Genomic DNA, 15,627 nt, shown 5'->3' on the forward strand with positions numbered 1-15,627 from the left:
AATACCGCTGGATGCTTTAGTATAAATTTATACCCTTTCTTCCATAAAATCGCCTTTGCTGTATTGAACTCTTTTCTCTTCTTTAGGAGTTCAAAGCTTATATCTGGATAAATGAAGATTTTTTGCCCTTTATACTCCAGTGGTTTGTTGCCCTCTCTTACTTTTTCCATTGTCTTCTCCAGTACCTTTTCTCTTGTAGTATATCTTAGGAATTTTACTACAATAGATCTTGGTTTTTGTTGTGGTTGTGGTTTAGAGGCCAATACTCTATGTGCCCTTTCTATTTCCATTTCTTGCTGTAGTTCTGGACATCCTAGGGTCTTAGGGATCCAATCTTTTATAAACTCCCTCATATTCTTGCCTTCTTCATCTTCCTTAAGGCCCACTATCTTTATGTTATTTCTTCTGTTATAATTTTCCATTGTATCTATTTTTTGAGCTAGTAGTTCTTGTGTCTCTTTAGTTTTTTTATTAGATTCCTCCAATTTCTTTTTTAAGTCTTCTACCTCCATTTCTGCTGCTACTGCCCGCTCTTCCATCTTGTCCATTTTCTTTCCCATTTCTGTTAAGGTCATCTCTATTTTATTCATTTTCTCTTCTGTGTTGTTTATTCTTTTTCTTAAATCATTAAATTCCTGTGTTTGCCATTCTTTAAATGACTCCATGTATCCTTTAATAAGAGAAAGTACCTCCTTTATCTTGCCTTTCTTTTCTTCTTCTATTTCACTGTACTCTTCCTCTTCCTCTTCTTCTTCCTCTGGGTTGGCCATCTGTTGTTTCTTTGTTGCCCTTTCCTTCTCTTCTTTCTTGTTTCTATTGTCTTTTGTGGTCTCTTCTTGCTGCAGGTGTTCTGCAGCTGTCGTTGCCGGCTGTGGAGATCGACTCCCCAGCTGGTCCCCCCTCCCGTCGGTGTGTTTTTTTTCATGCGCATGCGCGGTTGCGCACTTTTACTTGGCTCAGTGAGCCATTTTTGTAGTCCATTATTTACCGACCTGAGGGAGCGGGTTTCTCTCTCCGCAGCGGGCCTCTTCGGACAGGTAAGGCCTTCACCTTTTTCCTCCTTTGTCTTCTCTTCCTCTCTTTTTTTTTTTTTTTTTTTTTTAAATTTTTTATTTTTCACACCATAAATCACAATAGCCATGATATACACTTTTTCTTTTCCACACATTTACAGTGACTTTTTCTCCCTCCCCCCTCCCTCCTCCCAAGCCACCCCCCCACCCCCCCCCCCCTCTCATCCATTTTAGGTATACAATCTAGGTTGCATTAATTCAGTTAGACAATGTTGTCATTCAACAAAAATACACCAGAAATTCTACTGAGTCCATTCTTTTCTTTTCTTCTCCTTCCATCAACTTAGGTAATGTTTGTTCCCGGTAGGTTTTCGCTATTGTATTTAATGTAAGGCTCCCATACTTGTTCGAATATTTCAATATTATTTCTTAAACTATATGTTATTTTTTCTAATGGAATACATTTATTCATTTCTATATACCATTGTTGTATTTTCAAATTATCTTCCATTTTCCAGGTTGACATAATACATTTTTTTGCTACGGCTAGGGCTATCTTGACAAATCTTTTTTGTGCATCTTCCAAGTCAATTCCAAATTCTTTATTTTTTATGTTACTTAGGAGAAAGATCTCTGGATTCTTTGGTATATTGTTTTCTGTTATTTTATTTAATATCTGATTGAGATCATCCCAAAATTTTTCTACTCTCTCACATGTCCAGATTGCATGAATTGTTGTTCCCCTTTCTTTTTTACATCGAAAACATCTATCAGATACTGTTGGGTCCCATTTATTTAACTTTTGCGGTGTAATGTATAGTCTGTGTAACCAATTATATTGTATCATACGCAGCCTCGTATTTATTGTATTTCTCATCGTTCCAGAGCATAACTTCTCCCATGTTTCCTTTTTTATCTTTATATTTAAATCTTGTTCCCATTTTTGTTTAGTTTTACCATTTGTTTCCTCATTCTCCTTTTCTTGCAGTTTAATATACATATTTTTTATAAATCTTTTGATTAACATTGTATCTGTAATCACATATTCAAGGTTACTTCCCTCTGGTAAACTCAAGTTGCTTCCTAATTTATCTTTCAAGTAGGATCTCAGTTGGTAATATGCCAGCGCTGTATCTCCAGTTATATTGTACTTATCTCTCATTTGTTCAAAGGATAAGAATCTACTTCCTGAAAAACAATTTTCTATTCTTTTAATCCCTTTTTTTTCCCATTTTCTAAAGGCAAGGTTGTCTATTGTAAAAGGGAGTAGCTTATTTTGCGTCAATATTAGTTTTGGTATTTGGTAATTTATTTTATTTCTTTCTACATGAATCTTCTTCCATATATTGAGGAGATGGTGTAATACTGGAGAAGTTCTATGTTGTACCAATTTTTCGTCCCATTTATATAATATGTGTTCAGGTATCTTTTCCCCTATTTTATCTAATTCTAGTCTCGTCCAGTCTGGTTTTTCCCTTGTTTGATAAAAATCTGATAGGTACCTTAATTGTGCGGCTCTATAATAATTTTTGAAGTTTGGCAATTGTAAGCCTCCTTGTTTATACCATTCTGTTAATTTATCTAGTGCTATCCTCGGTTTCCCCCCTCTCCATAAAAATCTCCTTATTATTTTCTTTAACTCTTTGAAGAATTTTTCTGTCAGTTGTATTGGCAATGCCTGAAATAAGTATAGTATCCTTGGAAAAATGTTCATTTTAATACAGTTTATCCTTCCTATCAGTGTTAGTGGTAGCTCTTTCCAATGCTCTAAATCGTCCTGTAATTTTTTCATTAGTGGATTGTAATTGAGTTTATATAATTGGCCTAGATTTTTGTTTATTTGCACACCTAGGTATCTTATTGCCTGCGTTTGCCATCTGAATGGGGATTCCTCCTTAAATTTTGAGAAATCCGCGTTATTCATAGGCATTGCTTCACTTATATTTACGTTTATCTTGTATCCCGACACTTCTCCATATTCCTTCAATTTCTTATATAGTTCTTTTATTGATAGTTCTGGTTCTGTTAAGTACACTATCACATCATCCGCAAACAGACTGATTTTATATTCCCTGTCTTTTATTTTTATTCCTTTTATATTATTATCTCTTCTTATCGATTCTGCTAGTGGTTCTATAGCTAGCGCAAACAATAATGGTGATAGTGGGCATCCCTGCCGCGTTGACCTGCTTAAGTTAAATTGCTTTGATACATGTCCATTTACTGTCACTTTCGCTAACGGTCCCTTATATAATGCTTTAATCCAATTAATATACTTCTCCGGTAAACTGAATTTTTGCAATACTTTGAACAAGTAATTCCATTCTACTCTGTCGAAGGCCTTCTCTGCGTCTAAAGCAACTGCTACTGCGGGTGCTTTATTTCCTTCTACTGCATGAATTAAGTTAATAAATTTACAAATATTGTCTGTTGTGCGTCTTTTTTTGATAAATCCAGTTTGGTCTAAATTTACCATTTTCGGTACCTGTTCTGCTAATCTGTTCGCTAATAGTTTAGCTATTATCTTATAATCTGTGTTTAGCAGAGATATTGGTCTATATGACGCTGGTGAGAGTGGATCTTTCCCTTGTTTTAGTATCACTGTAATTATTGCTGTTTTACATGAATCTGGTAAGTTTTGTGTCTCATCAATCTGGTTGATTACATCCAGGAGGGGCGGTATTATTAGGTCTTTAAATGTTTTGTAGAATTCTATTGGGAGTCCATCCTCTCCTGGTGTCTTATTATTTGGTAAATTTTTTATTATCTCTTGTATTTCTACTGTTCCAAATGGTTCTGTTAATTTATTTTGTTCCTCTATTTGTAGTTTTGGTAGTTCAATTTTAGTCAAAAATTCATCTATTTTCCCTTCTTTCCCTTCGTTTTCGGTTCGGTATAATTGTTCATAGAATTCTCTGAAGTTTTCCTTAATTTCTTTTGGATTATATGTAATTTGTTTGTCTTTTTTCCTTGTTGCCAATACCATTTTCTTAGTTTGCTCTGTCTTAAGCTGCCATGCTAAGATTTTGTGTGTTTTTTCACCTAGTTCATAATATTTCTGTTTTGTCTTCATTATATTCTTCTCCACCTTATATGTTTGTAATGTTTCATATTTTATTTTTTTATCCGCCAATTCTCTTCTTTTGGTTGTATCTTCCTTTATTGCTAATTTTTTTTCTATGTTTATTATTTCCCTTTCCAACTGCTCTGTTTCCTGGTTATAGTCCTTCTTCATCTTGGTTGCATAACTTATTATTTGCCCTCTAATGAATGCTTTCATTGCGTCCCATAGTATAAACTTATCTTCCACTGATTCCGTATTTACTTCAAAGTACATTTTTAATTGTTTTTCAATAAATTCTCTAAAATCCTGTCTTTTAAGTAGCATGGGGTTTAATCTCCATCTATACATTCTTGGAGGGATGTCCTCTAGCTCTATTGCCAATAACAGGGGTGAGTGGTCCGATAATAGTCTAGCTTTATATTCCGTTTTCCTAACTCTCCCTTGAATGTGGGCTGGTAACAGGAATAGGTCTATCCTTGAGTATGTTTTATGTCTAGTCGAGTAGTATGAGTATTCCTTTTCTTTTGGGTTTTGTTTCCTCCATATGTCCACAAGTTTCATTTCTTGCATTGATTTAATTATAAATTTGGTTACTTTGTTCTTCCTGTTAATTTTTTTCCCCGTTTTATCCATATTTGGATCCAAATTCAGATTGAAATCCCCTCCTATTAGTATGTTCCCTTGCGTATTAGCTACCTTCAAAAAGATATCTTGCATAAACTTTTGATCTTCTTCGTTAGGTGAATATATATTAAGTAGATTCCAAAGCTCTGAATATATCTGACATTTTATCATAACATATCTCCCTGCTGGATCTATTATTTCCTCTTCTATTTTAAATGGCACATTTTTGCTAATTAATATAGCCACTCCTCTTGCTTTTGAATTATACGATGCTGCTGTTACATGTCCTACCCAATCTCTCTTTAATTTCTTGTGCTCCAATTCAGTTAAGTGTGTTTCTTGGACAAATGCTATATCTATTTTTTCCTTTTTCAGTAAATTTAGTAGTTTCTTCCTTTTAATTTGGTTATGTATTCCATTAATATTTAGAGTCATATAGTTCAGCGTAGCCATTTTATATTTTGTTTATCTTCTCTTTCCGTTTTTCCATCATTACCTTTCCTCCTTTTCCATTTCTGTTTTCTTATTTTCAACTCTTTACCAGACAACATTCCTACAACATCCAACATTTTCCTTATTCTCCTATTTCTATCTTCTTTATCCCCAGTCTCCCCTTCCCCTCCTGAGTTGCCCTTTATCCCTTGTCGGACAACCACATCTCCCCTCTCCATTTGGATTTGCGAATCCACTCGCAAGCGTCAACTGATTTTGCAGTGACCGCTCTTTTCCCCCACCCAGCCCCCCCCAGAAAAGATTTCGCTTTTTATATGTCACAAAGGTCACTCTTTTAATTCCCTCCTTATTCTCTCTATTCCATTGCCTTCTCTTATTAATTCTTGTCTATACTCTCTATGTTTTCCTCTAATTACAGATACTTTCACATATGCCCATTGTCTCTATTCACTCTTATACCTCTTTACCCGCATACATATCAATCGTGGTCATTTTTACCCTCCTTACCCTTCTTCATCCCTCAGTCTATTTTTGTCTTTACCCACATACATATCAATCGTGATAATTTTTGCTCTCATTACCCGTCTTCATCCCTCAGTCTATTTTTGTAATTGTTCTGCAAATTTTCGTGCTTCTTCTGGATCCGAGAATAGTCTGTTTTGTTGTCCTGGAATAAATATTTTCAATACCGCAGGATGCTTCAGTGTAAATTTATATCCTTTCTTCCATAAAATCGCTTTTGCTGTATTGAACTCTTTTCTCTTCTTTAGGAGTTCAAAGCTTATATCTGGATAAATGAAGATTTTTTGCCCTTTATACTCCAGTGGTTTGTTGCCCTCTCTTACTTTTTCCATTGTCTTCTCCAGTACCTTTTCTCTTGTAGTATATCTTAGGAATTTTACTACAATAGATCTTGGTTTTTGTTGTGGTTGTGGTTTAGGGGCCAATGCTCTATGTGCCCTTTCTATTTCCATTTCTTGCTGTAGTTCTGGACATCCTAGGGCCTTAGGGATCCATTCTTTTATAAACTCCCTCATATTCTTGCCTTCTTCATCTTCCTTAAGGCCCACTATCTTTATGTTATTTCTTCTGTTATAATTTTCCATTATATCTATTTTTTGGGCTAGTAATTCTTGTGTCTCTTTAGTTTTTTTATTAGATTCCTCCAATTTCTTTTTTAAGTCTTCTACCTCCATTTCTGCTGCTACTGCCCGCTCTTCCATCTTGTCCATTTTTTTCCCCATTTCTGTTAAGGTCATATCCATTTTATTTATTTTCTCTTCTGTGTTGTTTATTCTTCTTCTTAAATCATTGAATTCCTGTGTTTGCCATTCTTTAAATGACTCCATGTATCCTCTAACATGAGCAAGTATATCCTTTACCTTGCCTTTCCCTTTATCTATTTCACTGTATTCTTCCTCTTCTTTTTCCTCTGGGTTGGCCATCTGTTGTTTCTTTGCTGCCCTTTCCTCCTCTTCTTTCTTGTTTCCATTGTCTTCTGTGGTCTCTTCTTGCTGCAGGTGTTCTGCAGCTGTCGTTGCCGGCTGTGGAGATCGACTCCCCAGCTGGTCCCCCCTCCCGTCGGTGTGTTTTTTTGCATGCGCATCGCGCATGCGCGACTCCTCGCGCATGCGCGGTTGCGCACTTTTATTCGGCTCTGTGAGCCATTGTTGTAGTTCTTTTTCTACCGACCTGAGGTAGTGGGGCCCTCTCTCCACAGCGGGCCTCTTCGGACAGGTAAGGCCTTCACCTTTTTCCTCCGTTGTCTTCTCTTCCTCTCTTCTTTCCGTTGATTTTGATTTTTCTCCTTTTGTCTCCATCTTCTTTCCACCTTTATACTCACTTTTCTTTAACTTGTATTTCTGTGCCTTTGTATTTTCTCTTGTTTTTCCCGACTTTTCTGGAGAGGGCTGGAGTTCACCGTCCGGCCACTACTCCATCACGTGACTCCTCCCCTCTTCCTCTCTTCTTACCGTTGCTTTCGATTTTTCTTTTTTGTCACCATCTTCTTTCCACCTTTATACTCACTTTTCTGTAACTTTTATTTCTGTGCCTTTGTGTTTTCCTTTGTTTTTCCCGACTTTTCTGGAGAGGGCTGGAGTTCACCGTCCGGCCACTACTCCATCACGTGACTCCTCCCCCCGTTTCCTTCTTACAGCGAAAACATCTATCTGATACTGTTGGGTCCCATTTATTTAACTTTTGGGGCGTGGTGTATAGCCTGTATAACCAATTATATTGTATCATGCGTAACCTCGTGTTTATTATATTTCTCATAGTTCTGGAGCATAGCTTTTCCCATTTTTCATTTTTTATGATTAGATCTTGTTCCCACTTTTGTTTGGGTTCACAGCTTATTTCATTGTTCTCTTTCTCTTGAAGTTTAATGTACATGTTGGTATAAATCTTTTAATTATCATTGTGTCTGTAATCACATATTCAAAGCTGCTTCCGTCTGGTAACCTCAGCCTGCTTCCCAATTTATCCTTTAAGTAGGTTTTCAGTTGGTGGTATGCAAACATTGTACCGTGAGTTATACCATATTTGTACTTCATTTGTTCAAAAGATAATAAATTATTTCCCAAAAAACAATTTTCTATTCTTTTGATCCCTTTTCTCTCCCATTCTCTAAAGGAAAGGTTATCTATTGTGAAAGGGATTAGTTGATTTTGCGTAAATAATAATTTTGGTAGTTGGTAATTTGTTTTTTTCTCTTCTACGTGAATCTTCTTCCAAATGTTGAGCAGATGGTGCAGTACTGGTGCACTAGCTTTTCATCCCACTTATATATGTTCTGGTACCTTCTCCCCTATTTTAAATAGCTCTAACCTGGTCCAATCTGGTTTTTCCCTTGTTTGATAAAAATCTGATAGGTATCTTAATTGTGCTGCTCTATAATAATTTTTAAAGTTTGGTAGCTGTAAGCCCCCTTGTTTGTACCATTCTGTTAATTTATCTAGCACTATCCTTGGTTTCCCCCCCTTTCCATAAGAATTTCCTTATTATTTTCTTTAGCTCATTGAAGAATTTCTCTGTTAAGGGAATTGGTAACGATTGAAATAGGTATTGTATCCTTGGGAAGATATTCATTTCAATGCAATTTACCCTTCCTATCAGTGTTAGTGGTAAATCTTTCCAATGTTTTAAGTCATCTTGTAATTTCTTCATTAATGGCTGATGATTTAATTTGTATAGATGGCCTAGATTATTATCTAGTCTAATACCTAGGTATCGGATTGCTTGTGTTTGCCATTTAAATGGTGATTCTTTCTTAAACTTTGTGAAATCCGCATTATTCATTGGCATTGCTTCATTTTTATTTGCGTTGATCTTGTTCCCTGATACTTCTCCATATTTCTTCAATTTCTTATGTAATTCTTTTATTGATAATTCTGGTTCTGTTAAGTATACTATGACGTCATCTGCAAATAGACTGATTTTACATTCCTTCTCTTTTATTTTTATCCCTCTTATTTTATTTTCTCTTCTTATCAGTTCTGCCAAGTGTTCTATAGCTAACACGAACAGTGAGGGAGATAGTGGACATCCCTGCCTCGTTGACCTGCTTAATTTAAATTGGTTTGATATATATCCATTTACTGTCACCTTCGCCAATGGTCCCTTATATATTGCTTTAATCCAATTAATATATTTCTCTGGTAGGTTGAACCTCTGTAGTACTTTGAATAAATAATTCCATTCTACTCTGTCAAAGGCTTTCTCTGCGTCTAAAACAACCGCCACTGTTGGCGTCTTATTTCCTTGTACTGCATGGATTAAGTTAATGAACTTACAGATATTGTCCGTTCGTCTTTTCTTAATAAATCCAGTTTGATCTATTTTTGGTACACAGTCGGCCAATCTGTTTGCTAATAGTTTTGCTATTATCTTATAATCTGAGTTAAGTAGAGATATTGGTCTATACGATTCTGATGTTAGTGGATCGTTCCCTGTCTTTGGAATTACTGTAATTATTGCTGTTTTACATGAATCTGGCATGTTTTATGTTTCTTCAATCTGGTTCATTACTTCCAGGAGAGGAGAAATTAATAAGTCTTTAAATGTTTTATAGAATACTATTGGGAATCCGTCCTCTCCCGGCGTTTTATTGTTCGGTAGCTTTTTTAATATATCTTGTATTTCCTCTATTTCAAATGGTTTTATCAATTTGTTTTGCTCCTCTTCTTGTAATTTCGGTCATTCAATTTTACCTAGAAACTCATCTATTTTGTCTTCTTTCCCTTCGTTCTCAGTTCACTATAATTGCTCGTAGAATTCCTTGAAGTTTTCATTGATCTCTGTTGGGTTATATGTAATTTGTTTGTCCATTTTCCTTGATGCCAATACCGTTCTTTTAATTTGTTCTGTTTTAAGCTGCCAAGCTAGTATTTTGTGCGTTTTTTCTCCAAGCTCATAATACTTCTGCTTTGTCTTCATTATGTTCTTCTCCACCTTGTACATTTGTAGTGTTTCGTATTTTATTTTTTGTCCGCCAATTCTCTTCTTTTTGTTGCATCTTCCTTTGTTGCTAGTTCTTTTTTTGTACTTACTATTTCCCTTTCCAGCTGTTCTATTTCCCAAATGTAGTCCTTCTTCATCTTAGTTACATAACTTATTATCTGCCTTCTGATGAAGGCTTTCATTGCATCCCATAATATAAATTTATCTTTCACTGATTCAGTATTTATTTCAAAGTACATTTTAATTTGGCGCTCAATGCATTCTCTAAAATCCTGTCTTTTAAGTAGCATGGAGTTATATCTCCATCTATACATTCTTGGTGGGATGTCCTCCAGGTTTATTGCTAATAACAGGGGTGAGTGATCTGATAACAATCCAGCTTTATATTCCATTTTCCTAACCCTTGGATGTGGGCTGACAACAGGAACAGGTCAATCCTTGAGTATGTTTTATGTCTACTTGAATAATATGAGTACTCCTTCTGCTTTAGGTGTTGTCTCCTCCATATATCCAAAAGTTGCATTTCGTGCATCAATTTAACCATAAATTTGGCTACTTTGTTCTTTCTGCTAGTCTTTTGTGAAGTTTTATCCATCTTTGGGTCCAAATTAAGGTTAAAGTCCCCTCCTATCAGTATATTCCCCTGCGTATCTACAATCTTCAAAAAGATATCTTGCATAAACTTTTGATCCTCTTTATTAGGTGCATAAACATTGAGCAAATTCCAAAATTCTGAATATATCTGACACTTTATCATTACATACCTCCCTGCTGGATCTATTATTTCCTCCTCTATTTTGATTGGTATATTTGATTGGCTATTTTGATTAGCCGTTACATGCTCTACCCAGTCTCTCTTTAATTTCTTGTGTTCCACTTCAGTTAGATGTGTTTCCTGCATGAATGCTATATCAATTTTTTTCTTTTTTCAGTAAATTTAATAGCCTCTTCCTTTTGATTTGGTTATGTATTCCCTTAATATTTATAGTCATATAGTTCAACATGGCCATTTCATACTTTGTTTACCTCTCATTTCCGCTTTCTCACCACCACCTTTCCCCTTTCCCCCATTTCCATTTCTCAATTTTCTTTTTTTGAATGCACTGTATGACAACACTTCTAAAACATAAAATATTTCCACTATTCTCACATCTAAAATTCCCTTAACCCCAAATGTCCCCCCCCCACTCTGAGTTGCCCCTTGTCCCTTGTCAGGCAACCACAACTCCCCTCTTCATTTGGATTGCGAACCCGCTCGCAAGCATCAACTGATTTCGCAGTGACTGTTATTCTCTCAGACCCAACCCCCTCCAGAAAAGACTTTTAACTTCACATATAACAAAGCTCACCCTCTTTTTTTAATTTCCCCCCCATACTTCCTTTCTTCCCTTTTCTTTCCCTCCTTTAGTTAACATAGAAAATAGGTGTAGGAGTAGGCCATTTGGCCCTTCAAGTCTACACCGCTATTCATTATGATCATGGCTGATCATCCACTCAGTACCCTGTTCCAGCTCTCTCTTCATACCCCCTGATTCCCCCTAGTCACAAGTACTAAATCTAACTCTCTCTTAAATATAGCTATGGAACCGGCCTCAATCACTTCCTGTGGCAGAGAATTCCATAAATTCACCACCCTCTGAGTGAAAAAATTCTTCCTCATCTCAGTCCTAAAGGACTTCCCCTTTATCCTTAAACTGTGACCCCTGGTTCTAGACTTGCTCGACATTGGGAACAATCTTCTGCATCAACCCTGTCAAATCCCTTAAGAACTTTGAACATTTCTATTAAATCTCCTCTTAATCGTCTAAACTCCAACGAGTACAAGCCCAGTCGTTCTAGCCTTTCTTCATATGCAAGTCCCGCCATCCCTGGTATCAATCTGGTGAACCTTTTCTGCACTTTCTCCATGGCAATGATGTCCTTCCTCAGATAAGGAGACCAAAACTGAACACAATACTCCAGGTGAGGTCTCACCAAGGCCCTATACAACTGCATCAATACCTCTCTGCTCCTGAACTCGAATCCTCTTGATATGAACGCCAACATACCATCACCTTTTTTTTACTGCTTGCTGCACCTCCCTGACTAATTTTAATGACTGATGCACAGCGACACCCAGGTCCCTTTGTATCTCCCCTTTTCCTAATTGGATACCATTAAGATAGTACACAGCCCTCCCATTCTTTCCTCCAAACTGGATAACCACACACTTATCCACATTATATTGCATCTGCCATGCATTTGCCCACTCACCCAACCTGTCCAAGTCACCCTGCACACTCTTAACAGTCTCTACACAGCTTACAATGGCACCCAGCTTCGTGTCGTCTGCAAACTTGGAAATGCTGTTTTCTATTTCCTCATCTAAATCATTAATATATATCATAAATAACGGGGGTCCTAGCACTGAGCCTTGTGGTACCCCACTAGTAACTGACTGCCATTCCGAAAAGTACCCATTTATTCCTACTCTTTGCTTCCTATCTGTCAACCAATTCTCTATCCACCTCAATACCATATCCCCTATACTGTGTGCCTTAAGTTTGTATAGTAATTTCCTGTGTGGGACCTTATCAAAAGCCTTCTGAAAATCCAGGTAAACCACATCTACTGGTTCTCCCCTATCCACTCTACTAGTTACATCCTCAAAAAATTCAATAAAATTAGTCAGACACGATTTTCCCTTCATAAAACCATGCTGCTCTGACCAATGAATTCACCACTTTCCAGATGTGCTGCAATAACATCTTTAATAACTGACTCTAACATTTTCCCCACTACCGATGTCAAGCTAACCGGTCTATAATTCCCTGATTTCTCCTTCCCTCCCTTTTTAAAAAGTGGAGTTACATTAGCCACCCTCTAGTCCTCAGGAACTACTCCAGAATCTAAAGAGTTTTGAAAAATTATCAACAATGCATCCACGATTTCATGGGCTACTTCCTTTAGTACTCTGGGATGCAGACCATCTGGCCCTGGGGACTTCCTTATAATTATTTTTTCTTCTTTATATGTAGTTTGTCGTCATTCTTTGTTCTTGTTACATCTCTTCATCTCTCTTTCTGTCTTGCAGGTGTTCTGCAAATTCTCGTGCTTTCTCCGGATCCGAGAAGAATCTGTTTTGCTGCCCCGGGATAACTATTTTAAGCACCGCTGGATATCTTAACATAAATTTATAGCCTTTCTTCCGTAGGATCGATTTTGCTGCGTTAAACTCCTTCCTCTTCTTCAGGAGCTCAAAACTTATGTCTGGGTAGAAAAAATTTTTTGACCTTTGTATTCCAGTGGTTTTTTGTCTTCTCTCATTTTTTTCATTGCCTTCTCCAATATATTTTCTCTTGTCATGTATCTCAGGAATTTTACTAAAACGGATCTTGGTTTTTGTTGTGACTGTGGTTTCGGGGCTAATGTTCTGTGTGCCCTTTCTATTTCCATTCCTTCCTGCATTTCTGGCATTCCCAGGATCTTTGGGATCCATTCTTTTATAAATTATTTCATATCTTTGCCTTCTTCATCTTCTTTAAGGCCCACTATCTTTATATTGTTTCTCCTGCTATAGTTTTCCATTACATCCATCTTCTGAGCTAACAACTCCTGTGTTTCTTTAACTTTTTTATCACTTTCTTCCAATTTTCTTTTTAAGTCATTCACCGTAATTTCTACCGCCATTACACGTTCTTCCACATTATCTTATCTTTTCCCTACATCTGTTATGACCAGCTCTATTCTACTCACTTTTTCTTCTGTACTTTTCATTTTTCTTTTTATTTCACTAAATTCTAGTGTCAGCCATTCGCTTAATGTTTTCATATGTTCTTGAAAATTTTTTTTATCTATGTACTGTCCATTCATTTTACCTCCTATTCTTCTGTGTCTGCTCTTGGATTTGTGTTTTCTATTTCTCTTCCTTGTATCTGTGTCTCTTCTGACTTTCTTGTTGAGCCACTTGTCCCAGTTTGTTGGGTATTTTTTGTTTCCATGGTGCCTTGATGTTGGCCTTCTTCTGGGTTGGTTATCTGTTGTGTCTCTAGTTTCCTTTTTTCATTCTCACCCCTCTCGTTCCCGTTATTTTCTGTATCTTCCAGCTGGGAGCCCTGCTGTCGGGTCTCTCTCAGCTGTTCGTGCTGTGAAGTTTCACTCCACAACTGGTCCCCCCTCCCGTCGGTGTTGTCTTTGGCATGTGTAGTTGCGCACCTCTGTTTCGCTCCGTGAGCCATCTTTGCAGTCCTGCGTTCGATGGGTCGTGACCCTGTGGGGTCGCCATTGACCTCAGGGAGTGGACTCCTCTTTCAACGGTGGGTCCCTGCTTATTCGTACAGGTAAGGCCTTCACCTTTCTCTTCTGGTGTCTTTCTTCTTTTCTTCCCATTATTTTTGGCTTTTCTTTCTTAGGTGCCATTTTCTCCACACCTTTATTTTTTATTTGTTGTGATTTGATGTGTCTGGGGCTTTGTTTTTTCCTCACTTTTTTCCTTCTTTTCTAGAGAGGGCTGGTATCCTCCTACCGGCCACTACTCCAGCACGTGACTCCTCGAAAAGTTCATATTAATGAAGCAATTCCCATAACTTAGAAAATTTAAATTTGAATCCCAGCTGCTGACATTTTGTTGTGCTCGCTGCTACTCTAACCATACCACCATCATAACCAACCTCAACCCTCCTCCCCAAGTTTACAGATATAGACTCCAACTAGGCAGAAATAGGAACGCATTTGGGAGAGTCAACCCAGTGGTGAGCAGCTTCGCTCTGGTGTCCCAATCGGACCCTCGGTGCAACCTGACTCACCTCCACCCTTGGCACTCCCTTCCTTTAAATTCAATCCCTGGTCAATGGTGCAGTAACAGCAATGCACTAGCCACTACGCCAACCATGCCACTATCATAATTAAATCCTCCTCATCCAAATTTACAGATAAAGCCTGACTAATATACCTAATAATGTACTAGTAAAGATAAAGACTCTTACTAAGCAGTAATGGGGAGATACTTTCAGAGTCGCCTCAGAGATGAGCAGCATCCACCAGCTCCTCATCCCGGGCACTTATTTATTTATTTGTTTCCTGGGGTGGGGGGTTTGCTGTTTGTTTGAGTTTCCGGTTGATTGAGTGCTGGATAATGGGGATTTTACTGTACAACTTACCGGTCCATGACCAAAGAATTCACAATAGCAACAATCACAGTATTTTCCTTCTTTTTGATTGGCAGAGTGAGATGTACACGAGCTGTGCTCTGAGCAACTATCGTCTTCTTCCAGACTTTCATCCGCATTGTGCATCTGTGTCGGGCTATAGGCAGTTTCATTTGTGCACAAACGACTCTTGCAGGTCTGGTCCCTGGAAAGAAGCAACCCACAAGTCTCAAATTAAAAAATAAATACAGTACAATGAAGGTCTCCCAGCACATTCAATTAAGGTCACGCACATTAATTTTTATTGTATGCTCCCCTGTTAATTCTTTTTCCATACATCCAAGCACTTTCATCAGTAAGTTTTGCTGCTTCAAAAATTTCCCTCTCTCCTTCTTTCAGGCCTCTAACATTTTCTTTACATGCTGTAACCTTGCACCAGAGACATACAAAAATCTAATTATATCACAGGACATAAATCATTTAAGTCAATGCTGGCTTCCATTGTAAAAATATCTCCAATAAATGTGGAAAGAGAATAACTAATATTTTTGTGGTAAGGATGGTGATTGACATAGGATTTAATTAGGCCCTAACCCTCTGGGTGGGTCACGTCTCCAGAATGGAGGACCATCGCCTTCCCAAGATCGTGTTATATGGCGAGCTCTCCACTGGCCACCGAGACAGAGGTGCACCAAAGAAAAGGTACAAGGACTGCCTAAAGAAATCTCTTGGTGCCTGCCACATTGACCACCGCCAGCGGGCTGATATCGCCTCAAACCGTGCATCTTGGCGCCTCACAGTTTGGCGGGCAGCAACCTCCTTTGAAGAAGACCGCAGAGCCCACCTCACTGACAAAAGGCAAAGGAGGAAAAACCCAACCCCAACC

General features: G+C 37.7%; 1 protein-coding gene across 3 annotated transcripts in view; it reads right to left on the bottom strand.

Moving 5' to 3' along the window:
• The window catches only part of fam193b (family with sequence similarity 193 member B), a 118,954-nt gene that overhangs the window by 21,526 nt on the left and 81,801 nt on the right, over positions 1–15,627 (bottom strand). For all 3 annotated transcript variants that reach the window (XM_069898896.1, XM_069898897.1, XM_069898895.1), the window contains one exon: positions 14,754–14,946. In XM_069898896.1, the coding sequence (XP_069754997.1) occupies positions 14,754–14,946 (193 nt within the window). The remainder of the gene's footprint in view (positions 1–14,753; positions 14,947–15,627) is intronic.

Source organism: Narcine bancroftii, chromosome 9 (genome assembly GCF_036971445.1).
Source record: "Narcine bancroftii isolate sNarBan1 chromosome 9, sNarBan1.hap1, whole genome shotgun sequence".
In the NCBI taxonomy this organism is placed as follows: Eukaryota; Metazoa; Chordata; class Chondrichthyes; order Torpediniformes; family Narcinidae; genus Narcine; species Narcine bancroftii.